The sequence below is a fragment of the Gossypium arboreum genome, chromosome 8, assembly GCF_025698485.1.
Source record: "Gossypium arboreum isolate Shixiya-1 chromosome 8, ASM2569848v2, whole genome shotgun sequence".
NCBI lineage: Eukaryota > Viridiplantae > Streptophyta > Magnoliopsida > Malvales > Malvaceae > Gossypium > Gossypium arboreum.
The window spans coordinates 140,603,055-140,616,989 of NC_069077.1; the positions used below are offsets into that span (position 1 = coordinate 140,603,055).

Consider the following 13,935-nt stretch of genomic DNA (forward strand, 5'->3'; position numbering starts at 1 on the left):
GCATGCATAACGAAATTGTGAGAAAAAAATATTAGCTTATTGATTGTCTAACTTCAAACTGAAGATAAGTAGTATTGTAAAAACGTTTACATTGCGAGAAAGATAACTTACTTTAGTAGATAATCTAAAGGAGTCTGGAATACCGTAAAAGAATCAAAGTGAGTATTTAATTTAAATATTGAGAAGGATTATTATGTCATTTATAATTTTAATTGAAAAGATAACTAGTCTTGGCTATCGAAACAGTTGACTCCACAAGTAGATACATAATTATATTCATTAGTAGAATGACATATTGGACTGAACCTAAAATGAATTAATTTTAAATTTATTTGTGAATTAATTAATTTACTTGAGATGTTTATGTGTGATTTACTTAAATATTAAGTTAGTCACTAATGATGCATATGCAACTCTTATCGTGGAAGTTTATACTTTAAAGATGATTGAGCCTATAGCCGGTTTATACTCTAAATTTATTTTCGGCTGCGTTTTACTAATCCGATTTCTCCAACACAAGCACCACATACCAACGCCAGCTGAAGATGGAGACGGAGGAAAACTAGAACCCTTTTCAACTTGAAGTGGGAAATCTCCTCGCTTTTAACCCTTTTCACAACTTTCCTTCCCTCCCCACTTCCAAGTTTGCCCCTTTTGTTCCTTCATAATAATAATTATTATTTTTGTAGTAGTTTGATTTTTGAGTTGTTTTGTTATATGGGTACTTTTCGTCTTTCTCTTTGGGGTATTTGTTTTATTGGGATGATAAGAAATTTTTGGGGGGCAAAGGTGATTTGGAGCTCTAAAATAAATTGAATAGCTATGCATTATGATACTTATTTCCTTCAAACTTGGTAAAGCAAGAACTGCAGATTTTATTTTGCTTATTTGATCTGTAAAAGATGTGGAATTTTGATTGCCGCTATAAATGTTTAGGTATGAACTAGTTAAGGAATGTTTACAAGAGGGTACTGTGAAAAATAAAATAGAATAAAATAAATAAAAATAAAGAACACATAAATTTTACGTGGAAACCCTTTCGGGAAAAAAACCACGGGCAGAGGAGAAGAAAATTCACTATGTCGAAAAATTTTTACTCAAATACAAGAGGAATAGACTATGTCTATTTATAGGCTTGCAAAGCCATATTCTAGTAGGATTGAAACACCTTATCCTAATCAATATAAAATAGATGGAGTTTAATAAGGTTTAAAACCTTATTCTAAAATAAAATAAAAGAAGTCTAGTTCTATATGGATTTTACTTTTATTTTATTTTCCATCGTATTTTATTTAAATAAGAATTTGGGTCACTTAATTCTAACAATCTCCACCTTGACACAAATTCTCAATGAACAAGTTCTTCATCGCGAACTTTCAATAAACAAGTTCTTCACCTCTTCCAAAAACCCCTTAAGGGTTTAACTTCAACAATGAACACCAACCAAGTCTAAGCAATGCTCAAACTTGGTTATAGGAAGTGACTTAGTCATCATATCTGCAGGATTTTCATGAGTGCTAATTTTGCTCACAACAATATCACCACGAGCAATAATATCACGAACAAAATGATACCGAATATCAATGTGTTTTGTTCTCTCATGAAACATTTGATCTTTTGTAAGAAAGATGGCACTGACCGTCACAAAATCTTGTCTCGATTTGAAGGTCTTCATTGAGTTCACTAAATAGTCCCTTCAACCAAATAGCTTCTTTACAAGCCTCAAGAATCGCCATGTACTCAACGATTGGTAGACAAAGCGATCGTAGTTTGCAAAGTGGCTTTCCAACTAATTGCACAACCTCCGATTGTAAAGACGTAACTCTGTGAGAGATCTTCTTCTATCAAGGTCTCCAGCAAAATCAGCATCAACATACCCTATAACTCCATCTTTAGTTCTTCCAAAGCGTAAGCAAACATTAGTAGTGCCTCGTAAGTATCTTAAAATCCTTGAAGCGCTTTCCGGTGTTCTTTACCGAGATTCGCCATGTATCGCTAAGCTGACCGATCGCATATGATAAATCTGGACGTGAACAAACCATAGCATACATGAGAGATCCTCTCGCACTAGAGTATGGAACATGTGACATGTACTCAATCTCATTATCGATTGAGGAGATAAGGCCGATGAAAGTCCGAAATGGGTCGCTAAAGGAGTACTAAAGCTTAGCACTCTGCATATTGAACCCGCAAAGAACTTTCTCAATATACCCTTCCGACTTAGGTACAATTTACTTGCTTTTCTATCTCGAGAATCTCCATACCAAGTATCTTCTTTCTTTGGTCCTAAATCTTTCATCTCAAATTCTTCACTTAGTTGGGCTTTAACCTTTCTTATCTCTCTTTTATCTTTTCGCTATCAACATGTCATCAACATAAAGAAGTAGATACACAAAAGAACCATCACTGCTTTTTCTTAAAGTAGACACAACTGTCAAAACTACTTCTTTTGAAATCATGAGAAGTCATAAAGGAATCAAACCTCTTGTACCCTTGTCTTGGTGACTGTTTCAAACCGTAAAGGGACTTTTTCAACAAGCAAACATAGTCCTCTTTTTGAGACTATAAAACCCTCTCGGTTGTTGCATGTAAATATCTTCCTCAAGTTCTCCATGCAAAAATGCGTTTTACATCTAACCGCTCAAGCTCCAAATCATGCATGGCAACAATACCAAGCAAAGCTCGAATCGAACTATGCTTAACAACCTGGAGAGAACACATCTGTGAAGTCCACTCGGAATTTGATCTGTAACCCTTTGCAACAAGCCTTGCTTTATATCGGGTTCTTCAACTCCTGAGTCCTTCTTTCTTTTAAACACCCATTTACAACGAATGCCTTTTTACCTTTAGGAAGTTTTACAAGATCCCATGTTCTGTTTTTGTGGAGTGATTCCATCTCCTCTTGCATAGCAAACATCCACTTTTTCGAGTCTTCACACTAATCGCCTCAGAATAATTAAATGGCTCTTGATTCGCATCTATATCTTCACCACATTTAAAGCATAAGCAACTAGATCAACCTCGGCATACTTCTTTGGAGGTTTAATTTCTCTTCTTGTCCTGTTTTTGGCGATAGAGTATTGCGGTGAAGAAGCAACTCTATTCTCAATTTTGTCTTGGTTTGAGGAGTTGATTCGTATTAATCGATGCTCCACCGCTTTTGGTTTTCTTTATTGGAAGAGTCTTTAAGAGATAAGTTAGGTAGCATAGCGGTTTCATCAAAAACAACATCTCTGCTAATCACAACTTTTCTATTTTCAGGACACCATAACTTATAGCCTTTTACACCACTTTATAACCAAGAAAACGCATTTAATGGATCTCGGTTCCAATTTTCCATTATCAACATGAGCATACGCAGGACACCCAAAAATCTTTAAATCGGAATAATTAGCGGGATTACGGACCATACCTCTTGTGGAGTCTTTTCTCAATGGTAGCGGATGGAGATCGGTTGATCAAAAACATGCGATGAGAGGTCATTCGCCCAAAATGACTTGTAAGTTGGCATTTGACAACATACATCGAACCTTCTCCATGATCGTTCGTTCATTCGTTCGCAACGCCGCTTTGTTGTGGAGTATGACGAATCGTCAAGTGTCTCATGATCCCTCCGACTTGCACAATCTATTAAACTCATCGAGCGAACTCTAAGCCATTGTGCATGCGGAGGTATTTTATCATTTTCCGTCTGCTTTTTCAATCATAATTTTCCAAGACTTAAATGTGGAAAACACATCGCTTTTCGCTTCGGAAGAACGCCCAAACTTTTCTCGGAAAAATCATCAATAAAGGTTAGCATATAATTAGCTCCACCTCTCGAAGGCACTCGGACGGCCCCCACGGATCGAATGGATATACTCCAACGTTTCCTTCGTGTTATGGATTCCTCTAGTGAATCGAACTCTCTTTGCTTCCCAAAAACACAGTGCTCACGAAATTCGGTTTGCAAATTCCTTGCCCATTAAGAAGTCCTCTTTGCTTAATTCGCCATGCCATTCTCACTCATATGCCCTAGGCGCATATGCCAAAGTTTAGTAATATCATCATCGACAAGGAAGAGGAAGCGGCAATTTGCATCACCGATATGATAGAACCTCAGAAAACATATAACTTGGCAATCTTTCTTTGCCCTTTCATCACAACAAGGACCCTTTGAAATCTTTAAAACCCCACTTTCAATGTGTGTATCTGCCCTTTTGAATCAAGAGTACTCAACGAAATTAAATTTCTTTTCAATTCGGAACATGCCGCACGTCACTAAGTGTTCGACAACTCCATCAAACATCTTAACTTTAATTGTTCCAACACTGCGATTTTACATGAAGCATTATTTCCCATCAAAACAACACCTTGAGATCATTGTTTCATAAGTTGTAAACCAATCCCGATTGGGACTCATGTGGAAGGTGCGACTGAATCAAGTATCCACTCCTCGCTTACTTTAGAATCATTGATGAAGCAACTAGAAGTTCACCATCGTTGTAGTCTTCTACAACATCGCCTTCACCGGAATTTTCGGTTGTTTTCCTTTTGATTCGCACCTCCCTTTTAATCTTATTTTGTAGCTTATAGCACTCGATTTAATGTGCCCTTTCTTCTTGCGAAGTTGCAAGTTTTACCTCTGTTTGAAGATTTCGATCTACCCTTAGATTTACCACGAGGATTCCGTTCTGTGTTCTACCACGATCATCATCAACATTCGGTCTTGTCTCCCACGAACAATGAGACCCTCTCCCGAGAGTTGGGTTTAACCATAAGATGCTTCATCTTATCATACGAGGTTAAAGAATCATAAACCTCATCAACTGTGAGAGACTCATGGCTATATAAAATCGTGTCTCTAAAGGTTGAATAAGACAGGGCAACGAACAAAGTAGAATCAACCCTAGATCTTCCTTATCATCTTGAACCTCCATGGCCTCCAAGTTTGAGAGAATTTCTTTAAACAACATTAAGTGTTAGGTGTCTGTACGACGCACCTTCCTCCAAACGATGAGCATAAAGACGCCGCTTCATATGCAACTTGCTTGTTAGAGTTTTCGACATACATATTTGTTCTAGCCTCTTCCATAATGCAGCGGCAGTTTTCTCTTTCATCACACTCTGCAAAATTTCGTTGGACAAATGCAGATGTAATTGTGTTAATGCCTTTCGATCCTTACGCTTCTTCTCTTCATCTGTTAATGTCGAAGGCATCTTATCTATCCTAGCAGGGCATCCTCTAGATCCATCGTGCAAGAAGCGCTTGCATCTTAATTTGCCACAACGCAAATCGGTGTTGCGATCCAACAATGAATTTCATACTTCAAAGACGCCATTAGCGTGATCGAGATGAATAACCGGAAGCTCGATACCAATTTGTGAAAAATAAAATAGAATAAAATAAATAAAAATAAAGAACACATAAATTTTACGTGGAAACCCTTTCGGGAAAAAAACCACGGGCAGAGGAGAAGAAAATTCACTATGTCGAAAAATTTTTACTCAAATACAAGAGGAATAGACTATGTCTATTTATAGGCTTGCAAAGCCATATTCTAGTAGGATTGAAACACCTTATCCTAATCAATATAAAATAGATGGAGTTTAATAAGGTTTAAAAACCTTATTCTAAAATAAAATAAAAGAAGTCTAGTTCTATATGGATTTTACTTTTATTTTATTTTCCATCGTATTTTATTTAAATAAGAATTTGGGTCACTTAATTCTAACAGGTACCAAGTTAGTTCAAGTGGTTGCTGATAGTCTCTTTTAATTTACCTTCAACCCAGGATGTAGATGGGCCCCTTGTTAAGCTGCCTCCTCCAACTACAAAGCTTCCAAGGGAGAAGCATGTAAGCCTGGCCTTTTACTTAATTCTCTTGAAAATTGAATTTTATATTAGTGTATATGAGCAATGTTTTATTTGGTTGATAAGCTGCCATCAGAACTGAAATGCTTTATTTGCTTGTGTTTTCAGCTTCCAAAGCCTAAACCTCCTACAAATTGGGAGGAGTTTGCTAAAAGGAAAGGTAATTCGTTTCACCTATCCTACTTACATGGTTCTTTTAGAGTGCAAACTCATTTTCCATTGTTTTGGAATATCTTGTGGGTATAAAGAAACGTAAAAAGGACAAAGTTGCATGGGATGAACAGACTGGTACATGGAAACGTCGCTTTGGTTATGATAGTGTCAATGATGATAAAGACATACCCATCATTGAGGCCAAGATGACTGATGGTGAGTATCGAATGGACTTTTTAATTACTACAAACACATCATGTAATAGATAGACCTTTACTTCATAAGTTTACAAGCATCTAATAGAACATATTGGACATGTTTGATTGTGTTGACCATGATTGTTGTTTTTTCTAGAGCCAGGAGAGGATCCTTTTGCTAAAAGACAAGATGATAAAAAGAAACGGGTTGAGAAGCAAGAGAAGAATCGCCTCCAGAACTTGAAACAAGCTGCAAAACTTGGTGCTTTGCCAAGGTTTTACCCATTCTTTGAATATATGTAGAACTATTCCAACCTGCGATTCCCATTCTTTGATGGCATTCCCTTGTAGCCTAATATTTATGTCATTTAAGCAGTTTAAAGGTTAGCCTATGATTTTACAGATCATGCTTATGGGTGCCCATGGTTGCTGGGTCTCTTTTCTATAAGCACCATTTTCGTCCAAACTTCCTAGTTCTTCGTGCGGATGTTTGGACACTTTAATAAGCTTGCATTAAATAAAATAGATCTTTGGTTGAGTCTTCCGATTGTTGCCAGACTCCTTGTTATCATTTTATATCAGTTTAAGAATTTGGCTGTGTTTTGTTTTTGTTGATTTTACTTTAAATAGTTTGCTGCAGCCATGTTCAGCTTGCTGCTACGGCTCTGTCCATAACAGGAACCTGGGCTCCACCTAAGAAAGTAACTAAAGATGAATTGGGGAATGTAGCTGGGATGGCTGCTACATCTACAACCAGTGGTGGCAAATTCGATAGGAAACTGCCAGGAGAAAAGCCTGCTAAAAAGCAAGCATCCCAAGGTTTGAACTCTTGGGCCTCTTGACCTGTGTTTCAATGTAAATATTTCTCATTAACTACATTATCATGCTCTCTTCTTTTGTTCAGTTCTTACCAGTTGTTGAAGGGTCAGGGATAGGCTCGAGGGAGAAGGGGCAAACTGAGAATGACAAGCTAATCTCTAAGCATTCGCATGAGATACTCAACCTTGACAACGTAGGTTTGAGCCATGTATTTTGGTGGATTTGGTTGTAAATTCAATTTGTTGATAATCTGAATCTTATTCTCATGATGTTACAATGTATAATGCGAAAAAAGATAAAAGAAAGCTAGAAATAGAAAGAATCAAGAAGGGAAATCATCGTCAACCTCAAACAAGTTTGAAACCCAAAAAGCAACTTCATAAGAAGGGTGCAAAGAAAGGACCCGGATCATTCTCGACAAAACCCCATTTCATTTAAAACATTTCGTTGAATTCTTTTCGATCTCTTTATTAATCACATGAAATGAATGATAAGAAAAAAAAATCAATGAGAGAAAAGAAAAGAGAAAAAGCAAACAACATATGTCGTGATCAAGGATTTAAATTGCGGTTGCTGCCGCGTTTTCACTCGTGTTACGTATATCGCAGTTGTGGACATAACGAATGCTATTACGGTCACTGCGGTTATCGCGGTTGTAAATTTTTTTAAAATTCACACAACTAATAACTAATAACAAAGTAAAAAAATAAATATCAATAAGAATAGCAGCTCTTTATTGCCGCAATTGGCCATTACCTGTTAAATTACAACCGCAATCTATCACTATTGGTGTGATTCCGCTTCACACCGCTATTTCCAGCAATAGCGATTTCAGACAGTACCACTACCGCTATATAGCAACAACTATTTCACTACCCAACCGCTATTTTAATCGTTAGTCGTGATAGAATAATACCAAGTGCTAAACTTCAAGACAATAATATCAACTATGAATAGTATAAATCATGATATACAAACCACTGACTAATTATATTATACCAAATATATATAAATTAAAAACATGTTAAAAATCATTTATAAAATAAAATTATTTTATTAATAAAAAACTTTAAATTTTAGATTTCAATATTATTCTTAATATATATAATATATATTTATAAAATTTTAAAATATATATTAAGTTTATTTGGAAAACTTTTATATTAGTTTAATTTATTTATACTAGGCTTAAAAATTAAATTATTTTTATTTTTATTTTAAATTAATATATATTTAATAGTATGATTAAAATATCAATTTATATAATTATTTATTAAGAGATTGATATAAGACATTTAGATATATTTTATTTATCATTTTAAATTTTAGAAAATATATTATATTAATTTTATATAACTAATTTATTTCTTTTATTTTATTTTTAAGTAATATATTTAACCACTTAAATAATATTAAGCACTAATATATATAAATGAAAAAGAACACTTAATTTTAAATAAGAAACCCAAACTACGAAACAGACCTCAGATATTTCTTCCCCGCCAGCCATGGATAATATATAACATAACATGTTTCAGCAGTTAAGCCTTCCAGTCAGAGACTCCATGAAACTACTTTGAAATCCTTAGCCTTCTCCAAAATTTTAATCTAAATACCCTTTGTTAAATTACCCAATCCTTTGTTTTTTTTTTTTTTCCTTTTGTTTCTTCATCTAATCAATGACTCTATTTCATCCAACAACAACAACGAAAACAACCTTCTTGGATTCATTTCAAACCTCTCTCTCCAGGTTCCATGGCCTCCCTCACCCTTTTTTCAGGTACAGTTCTTTTCATTTCCCTCTCAAAACCCTAAATTTTTGTGCTAATAACCATACCATAACTTCAAACTCACAAATTCACCCAAATCCAGAAAGCAAAACCAAAGGTTTTCCCACCTTTTCAAGTAATTGGTTAGATAATTGGAACAAAACCCACAAAAGAAATGGGCCTAAACCGCCGAAAACAGTGTTCAATTATAGGAAAGATGGGAATTTATGGAGCTTGTCTTATTCAAAGAGTGATAACAATGGGAGCGGCAGCAGCAGTACAATGGAGAAAATAGTGGAGAAATTGAAGAAATTTGGGTACATTGGAGAGGAAAATGAGCAGAAAGAAGAACAACCAAGGAAAGTGATTGAAAGAGGGTCTATAGAGGATATGTTTTATGTGGAAGAAGGAATGTTACCAAATACTAGAGGTGGGTTTTCAAAGGAGTCACCTTTGGGGATGGAAACTGAATTTGGAAGTGATGGGGAAATAATGTTTCCATGGGAAAAGAGGAAGGAAGAACAGGAAGAAGGGAAGTGGACAGCAAGAGGAGATAACAAGGCTTCATTGGCTGAATTAACTCTGCCTGAGTCTGAACTTAGGAGGTTAAGGAACTTGACATTTCGGACAAAGAGTAAAATGAGAATTAAGGGTGCTGGTGTTACTCAAGAAGTGGTTGATACAATTCATGAGAAGTGGAAGACTATGGAGATTGTGAGGTTAAAGGTTGAGGGGGCACCTGCTCTTAATATGAAAAGGATGCATGAAATATTGGAGGTTTGCTTCTAATCCACTTTCTTTATTTCTGTTGTACTTTTTTTTTCTTTTTTGTAAAAGTTGTAGGAAATATGAGATTAAGTATATATTTTGAGTCCTCACCAACAATTGAATCTTAATGGACCTCTTTTGAGAATATGTATGTACATCTTTGAATGCTATGTTTATTCCATGCTTATTCTGGTTGGGGAATTATATGATCTCATGTTGATTGTTGTGCAAAAATAAAGTATAAATAATAGTGTAATTTTAGGTGACAATAGCATGTAAGAATGTTATCATTCATCTTTCTGAACCAGTATAAAAAGTTAGTTTTCTATTGTTTTCTAATTTGGCTTTTTTGTCTTCTCATTTGTACAGAGAAAAACTGGAGGATTGGTAATTTGGAGGTCCGGGACGTCCATTTCTTTATATAGAGGTGTGAGTTATGAGGTTCCTTCAGTGCACCTGAACAAACAAATATATAAGAGAAATGAGATGTCTACATATTCATCACCCCTGGTGTCTGATAAAACTGAGGATCCATCCGACTTGGTGCCTCATAAAGATGTGGCTCCACCTCAAACTAACTCTGAAACTGCTACTGAGGAGCATAAAAATACAGAGCCATTGCCAGAAATAAAGTATGAGGATGAAGTAGACAAGCTGTTAGAGGGCCTAGGTCCCAGGTATGCAGATTGGCCAGGATGTGACCCGTTACCAGTTGATGCTGATTTGCTTCCTGGAATAGTTCCTGGATATCAGCCTCCATTTAGAGTACTTCCTTATGGAGTAAGATCTTCTCTTGGGGTAAAGGAAGCAACGTCTTTGAGGAGACTTGCCAGAGTTCTTCCTCCACATTTTGCTCTAGGTATGCTACATTTATTGGGTCATTGCGTGTGATCTAAACATAGGTCTTTTGAATGTCTAATGAAGTATACATCTCACAGGTAGAAGTAGGCAACTCCAAGGTCTGGCGGTGGCCATGACTAAATTGTGGGAAAAAAGTTCTATTGCAAAGATTGCACTTAAACGAGGAGTACAACTGACTACCAGTGAGAGAATGGCTGAAGATCTCAAGGTGATTAAACTACATTTGCTCAAGCATTTCCTTATCCTATTTCTTTTTGCTTTGTTTATGTCCCCTGAGCTTTGAACTTTTTAAGGAAAGCATCTTTGCTTTTTGTATATTTATTGGATTATGTACTTAATCATGCCCAAAATAATGATACATGAGTTTATTTTGTTTTCTTTTCAAGCACGCAGCATGTGTTGAAGCCATTCTGCCTAATGGGAATATGTTAGTGGACATTGTCTAGCTATCCTGTGAACTTGCCTTCTGTTGTTAGGAGTCTGGTTTTTGAAGTCCTTCCATTGGAGCCATGAGGAATAAAATCAGTTTTAAATATGAAATAAGCATGACAATTCAATTTGTACTTTACAACTTTATCGAACTTCCTAATTTCTTCTGTTTTGGCTATCATTATTTGACTTAAGAATATATAAGTGATACACTTGCCTGAGGTTGAATAAGTAATACAGTATTTGTTGAAATATTTTGAGATGAAAACAATTCCTGGTATTAATCCATGGTGATATGGACATTTACTGGCATTTATATCAGTTTTCATAAATATGTTTTGTTCAACTATTTGGATTCTGATAATACCAGATTGAACAGTTGATAATGCCCTTCTTTTGATTGGCTTCAGAAATTGACAGGGGGCATTCTTCTCTCTAGAAACAAAGACTTCTTGGTCTTCTACAGGGGAAAGAACTTTTTGTCTGCAGATGTTGCTGAAGCATTATTGGAAAGGGAAAGATTGGCCAAGTCCCTGCAAGATGTGGAGGAGCAGGCACGGTTAAGAGCGTCAGCTTTGTTTGCACAAAGCACTGAAGTAGCTGAGCAATCAGGAGCTGCAGGTACCCTCGGAGAAACTTTGGATGCAGATGCTAGATGGGGAAAGAGGTTGGATGATCATCATAAGGAAAAAGTGTTGAAGGAAGCAGAAATCTTGAGGCATGCGAACCTAGTCAGGAAACTTGAAAAGAACTTGGCTTTTGTGAGTTCCTTGAATCTTCAGTCACTATGTTTTGGTGCATTTTTTCTTAGATTTATACTCTTGAGTACTACCATTACTTGTAATTTGTATATTTAAATGGTAAATAGGTTTGAATGAAGAATATTTGCCTTTCAGGCTGAGCGAAAGCTATTGAAAGCTGAACAAGCTTTATCTAAGGTTGAGGATTATTTAAAACCAGCTGACCGGCAGGCAGATCCAGAAAGTATAACTGATGAGGAAAGGTTTATGTTTCGCAAGCTGGGTTTAAGGATGAAAGCTTTCTTACTTCTTGGTATCTCTCATTCAGCTACAGTTATCACTGATTTATAGTCTTCCTGTATAGAATTTAAGATTCTTATGGGAATTGAATTTCTTGCTTCAGGTAGACGTGGAGTTTTCGATGGTACTATAGAAAACATGCACTTGCACTGGAAATACAGGGAATTGGTAAAGATCATCATGAAGGCTAAAAATTTTGATCAGGTAAAAAAGGTTGCAATAGCACTCGAAGCTGAAAGTGGTGGAGTTTTGGTTTCAGTTGATAAAATCTCCAAAGGATATGCCATAATTGTTTACCGAGGAAATGATTATGAGCGACCTTCTACAATTAGGCCAAAGAATCTTTTAACGAAGAGGAGGGCTTTGGCACGTTCAATTGAGCTTCAAAGACGCGAGGTAGCATGTTCCTTACGCTTTTGATAGTCCACCTTTAACCTTAAACTCCTTAGTTTACCCTCTAAATTTGCAGACACATGTAAAATGACTCATTCTGTCAACAGGCTCTTGTGAAGCATATTTCAGCTCTGCAGGCTAAAGTGGAGAAAATAAGATCTGAAATAGTATGTTTTCTTATGTAGCATATTAGCTTTTTCTCTTCTTTGGTTCAGTAGTGTGACCATGAATACATATGCATTAACCTTGCATGCGCTTTAATAGGATCAAATGCACAGTATGGATGCCCGAGGAGACGAGGAATTCTACGACAGATTAGATTCTTCATATCCTAGTGACGATGATGATGACACCGAGGTCTTTAATTTTTTTTCTCTCTCTGCCTTTTTCTGCTGCTGTATATTGATGTAAGATAGTCGATCTAATGCTTTGTTTTTCTTACAAAAAATATATATATATTCTGCGGTCTACAGGAGGAAGGAGATGAGGCATATCTTGGGACATATGACGGTGAAAATGATGGAGAAGAAGAAAATGACGATCTTCATTTAGAAACAAATTTCCCTTTCCATAACCAACACCAGGAGTCATGAATGGAATCCGCTGTTCCCTAAGAGACAAACCGGTGAAGCAGTGAAAACAGGTGTCAAAGAGCAACAATGAAGAATGTAATATGGTTAAAAATGAAGTAAGTTTTGGGGTTATATTTTTATGTAATCTATTTAAGGGTAATGTTCTCGTGGTTATTATTACTATTTTTTTTTTTTTGAAATAAATAATTGCTGATGATAATTATTAAAGAAAAGAGAGCCATTACACCTACCCACCAAAGCAACCGATTGGTCAAGCATATCGGTGTCATAATTGCAGCTATAGGAAACAAAACCCCAAAAAAAAAAAAACCAAATAAACAAAACAACAAAAGCAAGAAAAACCACACTAACCAGATTGAAAAACAAAAACAAAAAACGTAAAATAAATTAGATGAAACGGCTCCCCACAAAATCTACAAACAATCACCACCAGTTCGAAAAAACGAGTAGCTTCTCTCCCCATTCTCACCCACGATGGCATCTCAACGATTATCATGCTCTTGCTAATCTAGCCGCCTCGGGAGTCCCAAAGATGAACCATTTCTCTAGCGTCAAAAAACCCACCTCAGTCCCGAACTTGCATGGCCCTTCGATCCCTCCTACCGCTACTGCCACCTACCTCAGTGCTTCCTCTACCCAAACACTAGGCTCGTCGACCCTCCTTCCCTCCTTTGCTAGTGTGTGCGCCATAGGATTCCCTTGGTGAGGTACAAACCTAAACTCTATTGACTGAAAATTATTAGCCCTTATCCTAACTTCCTTTATCAAGACGCTAATGGTTGACTTAATCTTTCTTATTGATACGTTTGGTTCATTGTAATGGAATAGAGTTATAATCAATAATTTAATTGTTTAGTTGAATGGAATGAAATAAAATAGAACTGTAATAAAATTCTTGTCTTTGATTGAATGGAATAGATGTTGTAATAGTATAAGAAAAAAAGTTTAAATGACCAAAATACTCTTCACGAATTTAATTATATTTTAATATAATTATTGTTATTGTTATTAGATTTTAATAAGATTATTATTAAATTGTATAATAAATAATTTAATTAT

General features: G+C 35.9%; 1 protein-coding gene and 1 pseudogene across 1 annotated transcript; both read left to right on the top strand.

The window, feature by feature from the left end:
* Nucleotides 1-545: 545 nt before the first annotated feature.
* On the top strand, nucleotides 546-7,461 carry LOC108465547 (ribosome biogenesis regulatory protein homolog; annotated as a pseudogene).
* A 1,010-nt stretch (nucleotides 7,462-8,471) lies between these two features.
* LOC108465550 (CRM-domain containing factor CFM3A, chloroplastic/mitochondrial) lies at nucleotides 8,472-13,088 on the top strand. Its single transcript, XM_017765899.2, has 9 exons — nucleotides 8,472-9,569; nucleotides 9,930-10,419; nucleotides 10,499-10,629; nucleotides 11,261-11,611; nucleotides 11,747-11,903; nucleotides 11,994-12,286; nucleotides 12,391-12,450; nucleotides 12,548-12,640; nucleotides 12,757-13,088. Exons 1-9 carry the CDS (start codon nucleotides 8,703-8,705, stop codon nucleotides 12,874-12,876), a joined length of 2,562 nt encoding a protein of 853 aa, XP_017621388.1. The 5' UTR covers nucleotides 8,472-8,702; the 3' UTR covers nucleotides 12,877-13,088.
* The last annotated feature ends 847 nt before the right edge of the window (nucleotides 13,089-13,935 follow it).